Source organism: Aquila chrysaetos, chromosome 13, assembly GCF_900496995.4.
Source record: "Aquila chrysaetos chrysaetos chromosome 13, bAquChr1.4, whole genome shotgun sequence".
NCBI lineage: Eukaryota > Metazoa > Chordata > Aves > Accipitriformes > Accipitridae > Aquila > Aquila chrysaetos.
Genome location: NC_044016.1, coordinates 35586294 through 35603032, shown reverse-complemented (window position 1 = coordinate 35603032; position 16739 = coordinate 35586294). Strand labels below are relative to the sequence as shown.

Below are 16739 nucleotides of genomic sequence, written 5' to 3'. Positions count from 1 at the left end.
AACTTGGTAGGCAATATAAGGAGTTTTGGGGGAAATGTGAGGTGTAGCTGTGTACTTCAGTTACAATAAATGCTGATGTTGGGTTCTGAAAGAACTTGAGTGCGACAATATCAGCTGCAAGCAGATGGTAGTCATTGTCTTAGACCTTGTCTCAAGATGGTGCTGCTCTGTGCTGGAAGAGGACAAGAAGGGGAAAAAACAGGATAAGGAGGAAAAGCTGCTGTTGTAGAGATGGAAACCACTGCTGTGATTTTTATCAGGGAGGGTTGTAATGGGTAAACAAGCCAGAGAAATGTACTTAAATGCACTGAGCTAGGTGGCAGCAACTTTTGAGAAATGAAATGCAAGAAGTGTAAAGTAAGGCTGTAGAATATAAGTTCTAGTAATTGGACTGGGATTTGGTACATCTCCCAGATTAAGGGTCTGTTACAAAATGAGGGATAAAGAAGCATTTGGGAAAATGTGGAGTTGGTTCTGGGCTCTCTTATCACCTTGGATATTTCATGTAAGGGTATTTTCAAGGAGCTGGTAACAGCTGCGATGTAAAACTGTTCTCTGCAACTTACAAGTAGGATGTATTTTTCTAAAAGATAACAGTATCAGGTGTGGTTCAGTTACATTTTATTGGTGGCTGTTAGATCACATCAAGCTCAAATAATGTATTTAATAGACTGTTGGAATTGTGGAACAAAAGTTGTATTCCTGAGGACACTTACCTGTGTTACTCATTGGAACAGTTTTGGGTGTTTTACAGGCTGCGAATACTTGGTAAGCTTGTGAATGCCAGGATAGCAAGGCAACAGCAGCACTTTGAAATGTGTTTAGGGGAGAGGAATGGAAATTAATTTGTCTTTTTCTCAAGGTTAATAATAAAATACAGTTAACAACAACAAAAAAATCACACCAAAAAACCTGAACTGTGACTCTGTCTTAATAAACATCTTGGGTGTTTTTTCCCCTTCCACTGGCTGGAATATGGGACTCACTGCTGAAGCTAACTGGACTTATAACACCATTTCTCTGAGGACATTAGAGATGATCTCTTTGAGGTTGATTTCTAAGCTGGTAGCTAGAAAGACATGGACCATTTGTAAAGTTGCCATTTATAAAACCCATTTGAGAAAGAATGGGCATCCTTACCAATCTCTCTTCTGTACTTACTATATAAGCTTTTCTATTTGACTAGAGGCTGTGCTAGTAGATCACCAGAGAGCTCCTTAAAACTGTGAGAGTAAACATGTTGAGTTACAATGTTTTGAATTTCCCAAATAAAACAGCCTAGTCTTCTAGCTACAATGCCTGACTGATACTAAAGTTAAAACTCCTTTTGTAGCCTCAGTAAAATTTTTTCCTTTTGTAAAACAGTAGTCACACCTGCCTTCTCTTACTTTATCAAACAATTGGACAAGAGAGAATCTCTCAAAGAGGCTTAACTCTTAGGACATGCATAGGTACCACTTAGCATCACATGGCAACTGCAGTGCAAGCAAGTAATGCTTGATTACTGAGATTCTAGTTCACGGTGACTTGGTTATACCTGTCCTGTCAGGACAAATGCAGCCTTGTAACATTTGGCTTGTGGATGTAAATCCAGCAGGCACCTAAAACTGCTACCATTACATTTGTCCTTTGTTCTGCCCTGCTGTGCTAAAGAGAGAGCTTTTGCTTTCCTATCAGATGATAATGCACAGAAATTTAATAGTCAAAAAGTAATGTGTTGATTCTGTGGCAGATAAGGCTGGTGTTAAGAGTTTTACCTATTCCATATTTAAATAAATATTTAGTTCCTACCAGGAGGAAAAGCAAGGGGAAGAATAGAATGTCCCAACAAGCATGCCATCCTGATTTGCTCGGAGAGTTTAAGCTCAGATTCAGTTAATGAATCAGTTCCAAACTGAAAAAGCAAGTAGTATATTGATATGGAAATAAGCAGGCCATGCCTCCAGCTTTGCTCTTTCTATTGGAGTCAAGCTGAAACCAGCTTGAATAACCAAAGTAAAATGGTACAAGGACAGAGCTTAAGCCTGACTGGAATGTCTTCCAAATTTACAGCCAAATAAGGAGGAGGGAGATGAAGTTTTCAGGAAATCTGTCCTCTCTGCCTTCAGTTTACACCCATTCCCAAAACAACATAGCTGCTCATGGGATGCATGATGTTCTCTATTGGTTTATTCTCTTGGCCCAAAATTTATTTTTAATTGTACTAACGTGATTTGATGCAAGTAGAAAGCTTGGGGATGTTGGGGGTAAAGGAGTGTTAGCTTCCGATAACCTGTAATAGGGAGAGTAATTTGAGAATGTGCCCTTCCGACACACTGCAGTTTGTTTTCCTCTTGTACTGAAAGTCATAAGCATCTGGACAAACGGGAAGCCCTGTCAGCATCCTTAAAACACACAGAAGGAAGCTGCGAGAGCATGGCCACAAGACTGTGGATGGTTCATTTTTCTTTCTCAGGGTTTCATGTTGTCCTGAATCCAGTCAAGATAACGATTCACATTTGTGTAAACGCCAGGTATGTCTTTGCGGCCACAGCCTATTCCCCAGCTGATGATTCCAATTAGATACATACGATCATCCTTCATACAGACCAGAGGCCCTCCAGAGTCACCCTACAGAGAAGTAGCAGGTTAGTAACAATCTCCTTTTTTGTTTGTTTTTGTGCTGTTTTTTCCCCCCACTGGCTTTAGTGGTGCACTAGTGTCTACAGAAATACCCTATGTAGTATGCTCACAAACAAAGAGCTCTTAGTAACAGCACTTTCACATAAGCCACTTCTGTGTTCCAGACTCCCTTAATGCTCCTCTCATGGGGAGAGACCCCAAAAAATCTAACTAACACTAGAGCGTCTAACTTTGTATGGTGCTCATTTATGAAATGTGGGTGAGACATTGATAAGAAGAAAAAGAGGAATGCTCTTATTCTAGCTGTAAAGATCCAAGGTGTTTTATACTGCTGTAACAGTAAAGCAAAATTATTAAAAAGCTGTTTAAACAGAGAGGATGTGAATTGAATGCATGCCCTCCTTTTTTCTTATGTTACAGCTGCTCATTCCCCACCATCTTTTGGCCTTTATTCTTTTTTTCTCCACTTTTCAGTATAGCAGCACCCCCTTCCTCTTGCAGAACCTCCTGCTGAGTGTTTTGCATGCTCACATAAGAGGAAATATTAGGAAATGCTGCTGAGGTGGAGTTTCCTACTCAGTTTTGTGTTATTTCCTATATTTGGGATTTTCAGTTTGTATTGTTCTTTTTTGCTTGTTTAAGTGTGGCCTGCTTTCCCAGCTATGAGGGGCAGGGGAATTAAAAAGAAAGAGGAGTCAGCAGTTCTGTTCTGTTCAACAAAAGTCTACTAGAACTTCCATGTAGCCAAATGCAGAACTTCTTTAAACTATTTTCTGAAGCTTTTTGCTTGGTTAGCTCAGACTATCAAGGACAGACATAAAAAGAAAAGAGGAACAGAATTGGGCTTACCTTGCAGGCATCATCTAGGTGCCTTGTGTCTCCTGCACATAACATATTGTCTGTAACTGTCCGGTTGTCTAGATGCTGTGTTGTGCACCGACTGGCTGGAAACAGTCTGACGTGGCCTTCCTTCAGGTGCTCTGAATAGAATGGAGAAACTGGAAGAAAAATTACAGTATAAATATGTATACATGTCTGTGTATGTGTATATATATATTTTTTTAAAATTGCAGTTCAGTTTTTGTAGTTTAGGGGAAAGTAAAAAGAAGTAGCTGGGGGCGGGGGCGTAAACTATTTCCTTCCCAAAGGGTCTTTTTTAATTCTTGGGGGTTCTGCTTTGCTATTGAGAATAGCTTAAATGTAGTTGAGAGAGAATATTGCTGCTTTAGCAAGTTTAAATGCTAAAGAGGTTTTTGTAGGCTCCAAATTAAACACTGCTGGGTTTCTTGGATGGATAAGCCATCTTTGCACAGTTACATCAATCAAAATGAAGTCACAGGAGGTGCCTATGAAAATCACTAACTGTATGAAACAGGATCCTGACTTTTTAGTACTATACTTGCGCTAACAAAAATCAGATGCCTTGTCGTACACAATACTGAGTAACTGGATAGGAATGTACGCTTGTATTATGTTGGAATGGTAGGGATTTTTTTGTTTGTTTTGGATGTTGGTTTTATTCTCCTGCATAGCTGCAATTGCACAAAGCTGAAATTTGGCAGGATTGTTGTTTTTCAGTCTAGTTTTGAATTACAGTTGCAGCATCCTTTCCCTCTCAAAGAGTTTATCCTGTACTCCCTGTAAGCAATGCTGAGGACTAGCTTTAAAAGCACGTTGAAAACACTTTATGCCATACTTATATGTTAAATCTTCAGGTCTGTTCCAAAACCCCTATAGGTTCAAATCATAATTAGGTCTTGTTATGGTGGATGCTTCACAGTGTCTGTCTCAAAGAGTTTACAAGTTAGAGAATAAAAAGAAATCAGTAGAAAGTGCCAGTAAAATAAGAGCTGGCTTTTTTTGTTTGTTTTAAATATAGGTCAGCCTGTGTATACTTTCAGACAGGTTTTATTCCTGTTTGTTGTAGCTCACTTTAAAAAACATTTAGCCTTTTAATTTATATCTGGGATTGTTACTTCTTTAGTTTTTTTTTTTGTTTGCTAATCACTGCACAGCCAATGTATCTTTGAGAATAATGCAACTACCTCCAACTGTATAGTATATTCAATCTTGACAGAAATGTATTTCTGTCAGAATGACAATATCTAAATGTACTCAGTACAGCAGAAATATGGCAGCCCTGATTGCAAATTTTCTGTTTTTCCTACCTTAACCATTGTGCCATTTTTTTGTGTTTCTACTGTTGGAGAGTGTCAGGGAAAACTCTAGTAGCCCATGCAGATGATAGAACTCAGATGAATGAAATAACTTAGAGCAAAACTTGTTTTTGTGTATCTCCCACTTATGCATATGTTTTGTGGCGCTGATATAAGCCCACATAATAATTTGGGGGGTCACACATTACACCATGCTAAAGGCTTGAATTCTTTGAGGGCAGGGGACCCAAACTTTGGACATAGTATATTCTGTTTACATGTAGACATGTATCTTCTACTTACATTCCTCATTTCTGCCATAACCAGAGATCTCGCATTCAGTCCAGTCAGGCAGCTGCAGTTCTGGTGTTGGGAGGCAGGCAGCACGGACAGTGTCTGTTTCAATAGCACAGTCTTCTGCATCCGAGTTCAACTGCAACAGAGCTGAAGAGGGGAAAAAAAATCCCCACTTTGTTAACCACAAACTTGAGCCAAATGTGACCTTTCCAGTCACGAGGTCAGAAAAACTCTTACCAATATCATTGTTGAAATTTTCTGAGTCAAATCTCTGATGCACAGTGTAGTTCTTCACTTGAAACTTCTGTTCATTTTCTTCGGGTGTTGTTCGGGAAGTCCTACCCAGCACAATCTTCAGCTGATTTGTACTAAAGCTGAAGAACAAGAGAGTCTTACTTTCTTCCGAAATTAACTGGACTGGACCCTTCCCCTGAAGATGTGCTGTTGGAGCTTCTGCTTTTCTTATTTTAACACTATTACTACTTCATTACCCAGGCAGTTTGACCTCAAGTGTCCTATTTGCTTTCATTTTTGCGCTAATTGCTTACAGCCATCATGGCAAAGCTCCTCTGCCAGCCCCTTGCTGTTCTCAAGTTTCAGATGGCTCTGCATCTTTATTGACAACTTTGTTCTTCAGCTATTTGATACTCTGCTATGGTACCTTAACGCCATGCTGCTAGTTTGCCCAATAAATGCCTGTCTGTAATGCTCAGCGCAATTAATTACATAAAGAGCTTTCTTTCAAGTCTTTTACCCTTCCTGTAAGGCTATACTGGATGCTTCCATTTTCCATACTTTTTTCCCCCAGACAGTACTGAATCCTCAACTTACCCTTCCTCAAAACAGTGAGCAGCTGACAAAACCCAGCAGGAACTGATCAGAATTCCTCCACAGAGGAAGTGTTCTCCAGGAGCTCGGCGATACTTCACAAAGATGGCAGCTTGCCATGGGTGAGCTGCAATGTCTGCATAGGAGCCACCTTTAATCCTGTACTGGTGTACTCTGCGCTGCCGTAAGCCACAGGTGGCTGTGGATGAGAAATCCAGAAATAGGCTTTTTGTTCAGGAACTCTTGCTTTGAGTTTGGGTTAAGAGCCTGTTAGTCGTCAGTGCGTGTTGAGGCAGCCTGGCATGAACTGTTTAGTATCTGACTCATTCCTGTTTCCTAGGAAACTTGTATTCTGATTTGAAAAATACAGTAAGGAAACCCTGCCTTTTCTGTCCTCCATTTCTGCAGTCTTCCCTCCTGGCAGAGAAAAAGGCACTTCTGTGAGAGTGGAGCCACAGAATCTCTTTCTATTCCAAAAAAACTCCGCCCCCCCCAGCTTTTATTTTACTGTAAGAGGCTTGAGTTTAATAGAAATGACATGCAGAACAGTAATGCCTCAAAGGCAGACAAGAATCAGGAGTGCTAGGATCCTTACAGCAAGTAGGCACATTGCAGTACTCCCATGTGAGCTGATTTCCTTTCAGTACATGGCACCAGGGCTTGCTGTCATTGTCAGGATTCCTGCAGCACAGGAAAGAGAAATGCTATTTGTATTATCAGATCTGCAGGGAGTTTGGGGAGACCTAAAGGTGGCAGACTGTGACCTGAGTGTACTCTTTTTGATTTTTCTAGAGATACAGATGGCCCTAGGGGCATGTGGAATTTGCATTTGTGGAGTCTGATGTTAGAAAAGCATAGATAGGTCAGGTGGAATAAAATTACTATTGTCAGTGAGCTTCATTCCCAACAGTAATGTATTTCCTGTGCTTTAATAACCCATGTAAAAGACTAGAGAGAGCCCTGCCTCAAGAAAGTTTGGTGGGATTTTTTTAATTCTATAACTGACTACATACCGGCAGAAATTGTGACTACCAAGGCCCAGCTGGTAAGCATCTCTTCTCCAAGCAGTATATATCTTGTTGACAAGGATTCGAGAATTCCACCTCAAACAGGTAGCTCCAGAACTAGTAACACTGTGGCTGCCTCGGTAATCTGTGCCTCTTCCAGATTTGCAGTTGATGTTCCCCACTTCAATAAGAAAGCTGCATGTTAACCGGTGGATGTGAACCCATCAGCTGTCCCTAACTGTGATTTCTGTCAAGGTATCTATATATTAGCTATACTTACCTCACTATCTCAGTGTTGTAAATATTAAAAGCTTAAACATGATTTAACGTGAGAGTCTCAACTTTTCAAGCTACAGAAATAGCACAAGTCCACAGAGAACCCTTATATATGCAGTGAATCACGGAAGCTCTAAAGTCCATTCCCTGTTCCCCTGCATGTACCTTTTGAACAGGAGGGCACACTGCAGTGTTCCCAGATGTACTTTCCCCCTTTATAGATATAGCACCAAGGTCTGGAATCCTCATCTGGGTTTCTGAAAGAGTTATGATATTATGCATCATTATAAAGCTATTGTTATTAGTCCCATGTCTGCCATCTAATTTGGTAACTTAATCCTGCTCCGCAGTGAAGATGTGGACTGAACCATCAGAAGTTGTTTGGATTCCTATTTTAATGATAAAATTGTGGAGTACATGGAGGTGAGAATGAGGCAGCCAGTAGCTAGCAGGAGTGGACAGCTTGTTTGTGCAGTTGAGTTCATGTGCAGGAAGCACTATATTTTTAAAGTTTTGAGCGGGATCTGGAGCTGCAGGAAACTGGCTTACAAAGGGAGTTTTAAGCATGGAGAAGGGACAAGGAAAAGACTATGGGGTGAGAGATGTATACATTTTGTAGTCTGTCATAAGCATCCAGTCTAGGTAGATCTGAAGTTCAGATACGTCTACAGAAGTTGCAATTGCTGCTTATGGGCTGTGCCATATTTGCACCTGTGCAGCTCGTTCTCTGCTTGGTATTAGTTGCGAACAGCTGTTCCTTGGCTCCAAGCTCTTAGAATGGGCTGATTCCTGTGGCTCTGACCTGTGTGCTATCAGCGCCTCACCTGCAATAGTTGTGATTGCCCAATCCCAGCTCGGCAGCGTCCTCTCTTCGGCCGCTGTACGTCCGGTCCATCAAGGCAATGCTATTCCAATTTAAACATTCAGTTCCACTCTCTGTCATGCTCCATGTACCCCTGTATGTTACTCCAGCATCTTTGTAGCACTTAACTTCAGTGTCTGAACAAAAGGGAAAAAAATGTTACTATAAGGACAGCATCCAAACCTCTGCTTCCCCAGTCTCTGCTCTATTTAAACTTGGCTCCCAGATGTCTTGTCTAGTAAGTCAGTGGAAATGCCTTGCCAGGCAGACTGTAAGTATACACAAAGGTCTTCAGCTCCAAAATTCACAGTTTTATAAAAAGACACTGAGAACAGCCCAGGTATCCTTCTTAAAAGTTCTTTGTAGTATTAGCTCTAGAATAAAAAGAGGCGACTTAACAGAGAGCCTAGTATACAGCAGCAGCTTCTGGGTACCTCATCCTTCTGCACTGCATAGCTAAAACCAGTAGCATTGTTCACAGTAATTGACATGGTATACTCACCTATTTCACACTGCTTCCCAGAGAAACCTTGGTGGCACTGGCAGATGAAGAGTTGTGGGGAATAATATGCCTGTGAACACTGGCCCCCGTTGTAGCATTTATTTCTAGTGCAGGCTGTGGAATAAGCAAAAGCCAGGAAATACTGTTAGATTTCACATAAGTAAGAAGCTGGCAATGTATACCCATCTTTCCTCTCCTGTCAGTCTCCTTCATCCTGTTCTATTTTTCCCTGCCTACCTGTTATTGTCATGTGCTTACAGTCTTTTTGTGTAGTGCTTATATTCTTCCTTTGCTCCATTCTCTCCACATACACTATTAGGAGCCTTCCTCAGCCCCTCTTAGTCCTTCCTCACTCCCACTTAGTCCTGCCTGAGTTGGTATATATTAGTATTTTCATTTCTATCCTATTCTATTTCAAGCCAAATTTTCTGTGTGATAACTCCTTCCCTGACAGTGGAGTTCTTCTTTAGGATGATTAGATGGACCCCATCATTTCCTTTCTCTTTTTTTGTCTTCATACTCACCTCTGACAGGCACAGTGTGGCAGCGACTCCGACCACTGTCGCACCTACAGTATTCTATTTTGCTCCCTGAGAGCCTCAGCCAGGTCTCCCTGTGCTGGTAAATTTGTCCAGATGAATTCTCTGTGCAAATGGCTGTAATAGGAGAAAGAAAATCCTCTTTTAGAGATTCGGGGAAAAGACCTGGCTGAGCAAAAGAACTCCCTTTTTTTTCCAGGAGAAAAGTATCTGTGATGGGAGCAGCTGTCTAATGGCCTGCCCTTTTTCCTTCTCAGATCACTGTTGTCCCATCTCTCTCACTGCTGTGTTGCTGGATGTACTGTTCCACTATTGAACGGCCTCTTTTTCTTTGAAGAAGAGCAGAGGGAGGGAAAAACTTTGAGCTGTGGATGGTTATTAATGGTCTGGTATTTTGCTTTCTGAATCTCTCATCCAGATAACCATGACAAACAGCTTCAGGCTCCATTCCCTCAGCATCATCTGCTTTCCCCTCCTGTGTTCATAAAGCTCCAGGTAACATGGTTGTAGTTTGCCTGGCTTACCTCTAGATCTGGCTCCCCGTTTGAAACGCATGCGTAAGCCCTGCAAGCAAAGAAGTTTAATTCTGTGAGTAACTGTTCTCTTAAGAAAACTGAGAAAACAAGCGCCTCCAAAGAGCCAGTCCCCTTCTTGAGGTCTTGTAAATGAAGGGAGCTCTGAGCAACTGTCTGCCCTCCTTGTCAGACAGTACAGCAAAAACTCCCTTTAGCACCTCAGCATGGGTACCGAGAATTGTAAATCATTGAGTTGCCACAGATTACCAGGTGATTGCTTGTCATATGAGTGATGTGAACTCGGGATATGCTGTACTCCCATTGTGCGTGATTATATGCTCTTGGGGCATTGCAAGTGCTAACTAAAGCTTGACAGCTGAAAGAGGTTCAAGCAAATAATTTCCAGAGAAGTAAATTTGAACAAGCAGTTATTTTTGCTCATTGCCATGGAGTTTCCCCATAAGCCTTTGTAGCTTGATTACCTTTGAGAGATATGTCTCTGGCAGCCAATTAAATAAAATATTTTGGATAAAGTTTTAAGGAAGAAACCAATTTAGAAAGCTTCTTTGATCAGGCCACAAGAGAAAGAATAACATAAAAAGAAAGAGGAAGGCTGGGATAGTAATTTTTTGAGAAAGAGACTAAACATTTTAGAATTGTGTAGGGTTTACTCAAGCTGTGCAATGTGAGGCTTAAAGTGAGGGGACACGGGAACCATTGATGTCCAGTTTTAAGTGACAGTAATGATGAAGGTGATGACAATAGAAAGAAAATTAAAGGGTGATCGCAATGGAACGCTTACTAACAGTGAAGGGTGACAGTGAACAGATACACCAAGAAGATTTGGAGAAGACTTGCTTACTGAAATGAAAACCAGCCAGGATAACACTTTACTGGAAATCCCAGCTTAGAGGTAGACTTCTTTGTAAGGTTTTCCTTCCTATGTTTTCTAGTGACATAACCAGCTTCTCCTTCTGTCTGATGCAGACAGTTGGAGTCGACAGTAAGGAAGTGCTGCTGAAAACACAGGAGGATGATGGCAAAAGCGTTGATGCATTAGCCTCTTACCTGGCATTGAGCAGTCATGATTGCTCCCACCAGCAGGAGGAGACATGGGAGTTTGCTTTCCATTCTGAGTGTTTTCCACATCACCTCCAAATCTCAAGTTAATCTATAGAGACAAAAGAAAAAATAAGATGTTGAACAAAGGCATTTTTACAGTGTGAATGGAGTTCAAAGTTGTAAGTTTAAATAAAGTTTTTAAATTATGAAAATTCTTTTTACATTAAAACACACTTTCTACTCTGCAGTTCTCAGCCATCTGGTCTAGCTGTCCTGGTGTCCCTGGAGAGGAGAAACTGGTTGGACCCAGATGTGTTTTTACTTGATAAACTTAGAAACCCAACAGGCTAAAGCACATCGTTTTAGGTCTAGAGGAAACTCAGAGAGTGTTTCCTGGGGAATAACACTGGTAGAAGTAATTTCAAGTCCTTTTTCCCAAGGTTGCTGGAAGCCAACAGTATCATGTGTGTTATTAGGGAGATGGACTTTTCTAATGGAGGACTGCAATGCTGATTGGAAAGTGTTAATTGAGATTCAGGTTAGTGAGGCCTACCTAAGAGATCTCTTGCAGGGGCACAAAAAACTGCTGAAGGGTCAGCCTGTGATAATAGTGGTTTAAGAGGATTTGCATTTTCTGCACAGACTGCTTCTTTGGGTGAGAGTGAGGGCTTCTCTCTTTTGTAGAGGATGCGTCAGCAAGGAGACTTTTGCTGATGACAGGTAGGGACAGCACTGCTATGTCTTTGATTTTTTAATATTTCTACAGCTTCTCTCCAGCTGAGCTTTTAGGTTCTACTATTGTCATATGCTTTCGCTAAAAAGGGAGAATATGGCAATTGGCTGACAGGCTAGCTTTTGGTCTGGTTTTCTCATTTATTCGTTGCAGGATCTTTCCATGTGTCACTTCTATGCAGTCACAACTACATCTTGTTCCCTCTAATCCCTTCAGCAGCTTTACACTTCAGACAAAGCCCTCTTCCATCCCACGTGAAGAGTTTCTGCTTCCTCCAGACTGATTTACCGAGTCTATCTCCTACAGCAGTAGTCTTGGAGAGAACCTCCAAGAATCTCCTATAGGAGATCACCAGCTGGTATGGTGTGGCTGGGGTTAAGGATGAATCTGGATTTCTGCCTCCATTCATCTCATTTGCTTTGAAAAACTACTTCTCTCTTCAATCATCGGAGGTTAATTTCCTACCTGGTGAAATTGCTGGTCTGACCTGGCCACAGATAGCTATAGGAAGGACTTTTAGGTACTGTGAGCCATCTATATTTCCTCCTACTGTAGCAAAGTTTATTTCTGTCTGGCCTTGAGCAGGCAAGTTTCTTGGCAGAAGCGTGAATTTACATTTCTGTAGCCACTGACTGCAGCGAGATATGCTACCATCTTGTGCCCTGGTTTCCCCTCCCCCAGTTTGTTTCCTGACAAAGCAGGAAAAATTATTTCTTTTACCAAAGCGGTGCGCCTTGTGTAAGTGCTGACTGGTTTAGGGCAGCCGCTGGGTGGAGAGAAAATTCTGAGCAGTGGAGGGTGCGCTCGTAACACAGCGCAGTCTCGAGCGTATACAAAACTTTACTGCTGAAATTAAGCAACACAGGTTTTTTCCCGTGCTGTACTAAATGCCATTTCTAGTTTCATCCTCATAGCAGAAAAATACACTGGATGTGGCAGACAAAGGCAGTGAAGGGCTTTCCGAGGTGGTCTGTTGCCTATGAAGGCAATGTGCTTTGCTGCGCGCTTCTGGCTCCTCTGTTAATCCCTGTAGGAAAAATCCCCGAGAAGACGTATTTTGCCCATTCTTTTACCTTGGTGTCCTTGTAGTAACTGTAAAAGGTCAGGCAAATGTATGTATGTAAAAGAACTCCAGTAAAGCCTGACCTTAGCAGTATGAGTTTGGTAGCTAGCAAAGTTCTATTTTATATTTAGAAACACTGCTGAACTTGGGGACTTTAAATGAGGATTTATTGGTACACCAACAGGACTCTTGGGGGGGGGGGGGGGGGGAGGAGGCTGTTCTTCATGCAAAACTTAAATTGGTAGTATGGATACAAATGATTATACAGTGTCAGAAGTTCAGAAACTTAGTGCCTGTGGGACTTTTTGGAAACATGGCATTAAATAGCAAGGTCAAATACATCTATGAAAAACTGGGAAGGTATTACTGATTTTCACAGTTGAGTAATAGCTTTTAAGGAGTGGAGTTATTATTATGTAATCTGAACTCTTACAATAAGACAAATAACTTTATCACAGGTTTCCTGACTTGAACCCATAATTTTCTTCCTAAAAGTAACAGTTACTCCTGCATGCAGTAATAGTAGCTCTTTTTTACAATTGAACGAGACATAAGTAATCACCAGCATGAACAGATTTAGCTTGATCCTCCATACTAACCAAGACTGCTATAGCAGTCAGTCTAGACGGCTGAGATGATGAATCATGAGAGTGTGATGTAGATGGGAACCCCCCTGCTTTGAACAAGTCCAGCACCAGAGGTCCATTTTCTCTCTTCCTTTAAAAATATAACGCCTCCTATACAAACCAAGAGCTGGGAGTGAGGTAGAGTGGCAGGCAAGAAGATATAATTTCATTCCCCAATCTCTAGGATTGCTCTGCAGTTCCAAATCTTTGAAATAATATTCAGGTGCTGTCTCCCACACTATCAGCTTTTTATCATCTACATTATGTGATTCCCTGAGCAAGTAGAAAGCTAACCCAATTATTTGAGAAAACTACTAATTCCCGAAATTAGGAGCTCAGACTCTGTTTATATAAAGCCAGAGAAGGCAGCTGGATAATAGCTGGTGAAATTGGAGTATGACAGATGAATGAGTCATAAATTGGGATTCAAGGCTAAAAAAGGGAGAGAGTTTGTTTGGGTTTTTTTTTTTTTAAAGATTTGTTCAAAGAAAATGCAAAAGGCACAAATTTTCCAGTCTCTGAAGCAGAACTGGGAGTACAGCAGGATAGTTTAGGCTGTGGTTTCTCATCAGTAGACTGCACAAAGAGGAGACTTAAGTTGCAAGTCAGACTGAAAAGATTCACAGGAGCAGCTTCCTGAGAACCTCAGTTACTCCAAATCTTGTCTTTAGGTCACATCTTGATGATGAGATCCTTGTAATTCAAAGCATGTCTCAGGGATTTGTATTAGTATGCAGATTTTGTAGTACACTCTTTGTATACTTCCAAGCCTTTTCTCACCTTTTAGGAAGCATTTTGCATTGTATAGCAAGCCTTTTTAAAAGTTTTGAGAGTGATTTCCAAATAGGCATTGACTTCAATTGAATCTGAACTAAAGCAGCAGCATTCCCGAAGCTGAAGTGGATGATCTGAACTGCTGCTCAGAATTATTTGGTTGCTATTGTAACCCTGTGTTACATTATCCTTACTCCCTGCAGCTGTAGCTCATTATTGGAGCTATGCAGGCTTGTGTTCTGAATCCCACAGTGGCAAGGTTTTAACTTGCTAATTGTCAGTAACACTGGTAATCTTTGTTGCTATCTGTGGAGAAGGCTTGAAGTTCTTACTGACAGCTTTAAGAAATGAGATTCTGCTAGCTAAGACCTCGTTAAGGAAAGGTTCATTCAGTGAAACTGCTTTGTTAGAATTTCTCTCTGGGAAGCACCATAAAGAATTGTTGAGACCTCATTTCTGAGGTACCTGCTAAGATGCCCCTGAAACAAGGCAACACTGGTGAAATCTGAAGGGTTTTTTTTTTGTTTTGTTTTGGTTTTTTTTTTGTGGGAGAACAGAGTGGCAAAGCTGGCCTAACTAAAACCTTGGAGGAAGTCCTAGCTGCCTGAAACCAGCAGGAAACTATAGCTAGTTTTCAGGGGGGAGTGGGGAACATCTTTTAAGTTAAAAAAAAAAAAAAAAAAGGCAGCCTTTCAGTCTTGGAGACTGACATGAAAGGAATCCCTATTTAAAAAGCACTGCATGGTTTAATCAAGTTTATGGTTATAAACAAGTTTAGCCCATATAGTCCACTATACAAGTGGATTCTAGTATTATATAGCATATGGTTATACTGCAGAACGTGACAGATAGTTTCCCTAAAGTTGTCTTGCATTGGATGCCACATCCTTTCTTCCACTTATTTCTGCTGCCCCTGTTCAGGCTAGCTTATCTCATAATGCTGCAGCCCTTCCCTGCTCCTTTCCCCCTCTTGGGGGGGGATGGGATACTTGTCCATCCATTTGTGGCTGCTGTCCCACTATGCATGGAAATCTGGTAACAGATGTTGCCAGATGTGTATTTTCAGTTTCGGGAAAGGTACAACTTAGGCCAGTCAATTGGAATGTTCCAAATGATAAGCCCTATCAAACTGAAACCATATGGCTGTTTGAAAAATACCATGTTTACAAGATTCCAAGCAGAAACCTGCAAGCAATGTGCTTTCTGGTAGGGCTCTCTTAAACAGTTTGTGCCTTCTGCTTTCACCCTTTGCTTCCTCTCTGATCAAAAATACTCTAGCAATAAGCCAGAGGCCTAGATGTGGTATTCTGACACTTTGATTCTACGCTTCCAGGTACATGAGGACATAAAGATATATGATACTCTAAATTTATCTCTCTTTGCTGAAGCATTGGCAGCAGGAATACTTTAAATCCCACATATTAATTTATTATTAATAACAGCCCTTCTAAGCAGTAAGAGTTTGAGTATTACCTTACCTACGTGGAATAAGACCTAAAAAAGGGATGTATCTTATCAAGGTCAAACAAAAAGTCATTAACAGAAATTAAAAGTAGCTCCCCCCCCCCCCCCCCCATGCCTCCCAATAACCTAGTATGTCCATTCCAGAATACTTTGGTTCTGAATCTATAGCACTAATAGCTTTCTTGCTGATGAACAGCTATCCTGATCTTCAAGCAAAAGACTGCAGATCCTTGCTGCCTTTTCCTGCCTTCTGGAGAAAGTGCTTCTGTATCCCTTTTCTAAACTGAGCAGATGAATATCAGACTCATAATATAATTCTCTTTAAAATATAACAATGGACAGACCTCTGCTTTTGGGGAAAAGAATTTAAAAAACAAAATGAAAAAGTTGGATTCTGTAGTCTTCGAAAGCATCAGAGGAAATGGGTATTTCAAACTCTGGCTTTGTTTTGGGAATCATTCTCAATATTTCCTGTGGTTTTGGCCACATTTGAAAAGAAGAGTGTTTAGGGAGAACTGAAGACCCGCCCACCTTCCTCTTTGTCCCTCCATTATCCTGGTTGGGAGCCTGGGGTGAAAGGCATAGTCTGATCTCCTCCCAGGAAGACAATAAAGTATCCTTTCACAGCTAGCTCCTTGGGTCTCTCCTCACCATCAAGATATTTGTCCGTAACTCTTTCTTTGGTTTAAGTTCTTTTGCTAATGTTCTTTGTGCAGGAGACTCCTCCCTGCTAACTGGTCAGAGCCTGAGGCTGTCAGCCCTCTCCCTGGAATAGCTGAAGCTTTCTTGTAACAGCTGAAAGCTAGCAGCTTTACCCAGCATTATGAATCTCTTCAAAAGCTGAAAGGCAATAGCTCAGTTAGTTAACTACCATGGGGCTTCAGTGGAATTTATTAAATAATAATATTTAATAGTATTTAATGACAATGCCATTGATGTTGAAAAGGGGAAATGCACTTTTTGAAACAGGTGCAGAGTAGTACCTACCTTTTTGCTTTTTCTCTTCTGTAGTCTGCTGATGATTTCCTTTCCACACGGGTCTGGTTTTGTGCTTTCTGCGTCTCTGCTATGATCCCTCTGAACAGCTCCTGTCCTACTTAGAACTCCACTCGAGGGGGTGGAGACTCCAGAGGGCAGCAGGGCGTGCTTTCCCTCACTCCCGCCCCTTCCAGAGGATCTGGGAATGATCCGGGACAGGGTGGCTTGTGTCCGGCGTACTGGGGAGTGAGTCTGTGCCGGACAGGAGGAGAGCTTGCTTGCCGAAGTGAGCGGGGCATCCTGGATTTTACTGCCGGTTTGTTTTGTTCTTTCTCTCTTTCAGTCAGAGAGCAGATTCAGTCTTCAAAGCGTTTTTTCCCCATTGAACACCTTAAGCTTCAGTGACAATGAGAATAGTATGTATCCCTTATGATG

General features: G+C 41.4%; 1 protein-coding gene across 2 annotated transcripts; it reads right to left on the bottom strand.

Moving 5' to 3' along the window:
• Positions 1-604: 604 nt before the first annotated feature.
• On the bottom strand, positions 605-16502 carry PLAT (plasminogen activator, tissue type). Of its 2 annotated transcripts, XM_030036198.1 has the most exons (14): positions 16314-16502; positions 10673-10775; positions 9614-9653; positions 9075-9206; positions 8551-8664; positions 8011-8185; positions 7352-7443; positions 6917-7091; positions 6499-6584; positions 5907-6102; positions 5313-5449; positions 5082-5222; positions 3472-3620; positions 605-2610 (listed from the first exon to the last, which is right to left on the bottom strand). In XM_030036198.1, exons 2-14 carry the CDS (start codon positions 10751-10753, stop codon positions 2452-2454), a joined length of 1677 nt encoding a protein of 558 aa, XP_029892058.1. In that variant the 5' UTR covers positions 10754-10775; positions 16314-16502; the 3' UTR covers positions 605-2451. The 2 variants fall into 2 exon arrangements, with proteins under 2 accessions (XP_029892058.1, XP_040984449.1); XM_041128515.1 differs by lacking the exons at positions 6917-7091; positions 7352-7443.
• Between the last annotated feature and the right edge of the window lie 237 nt (positions 16503-16739).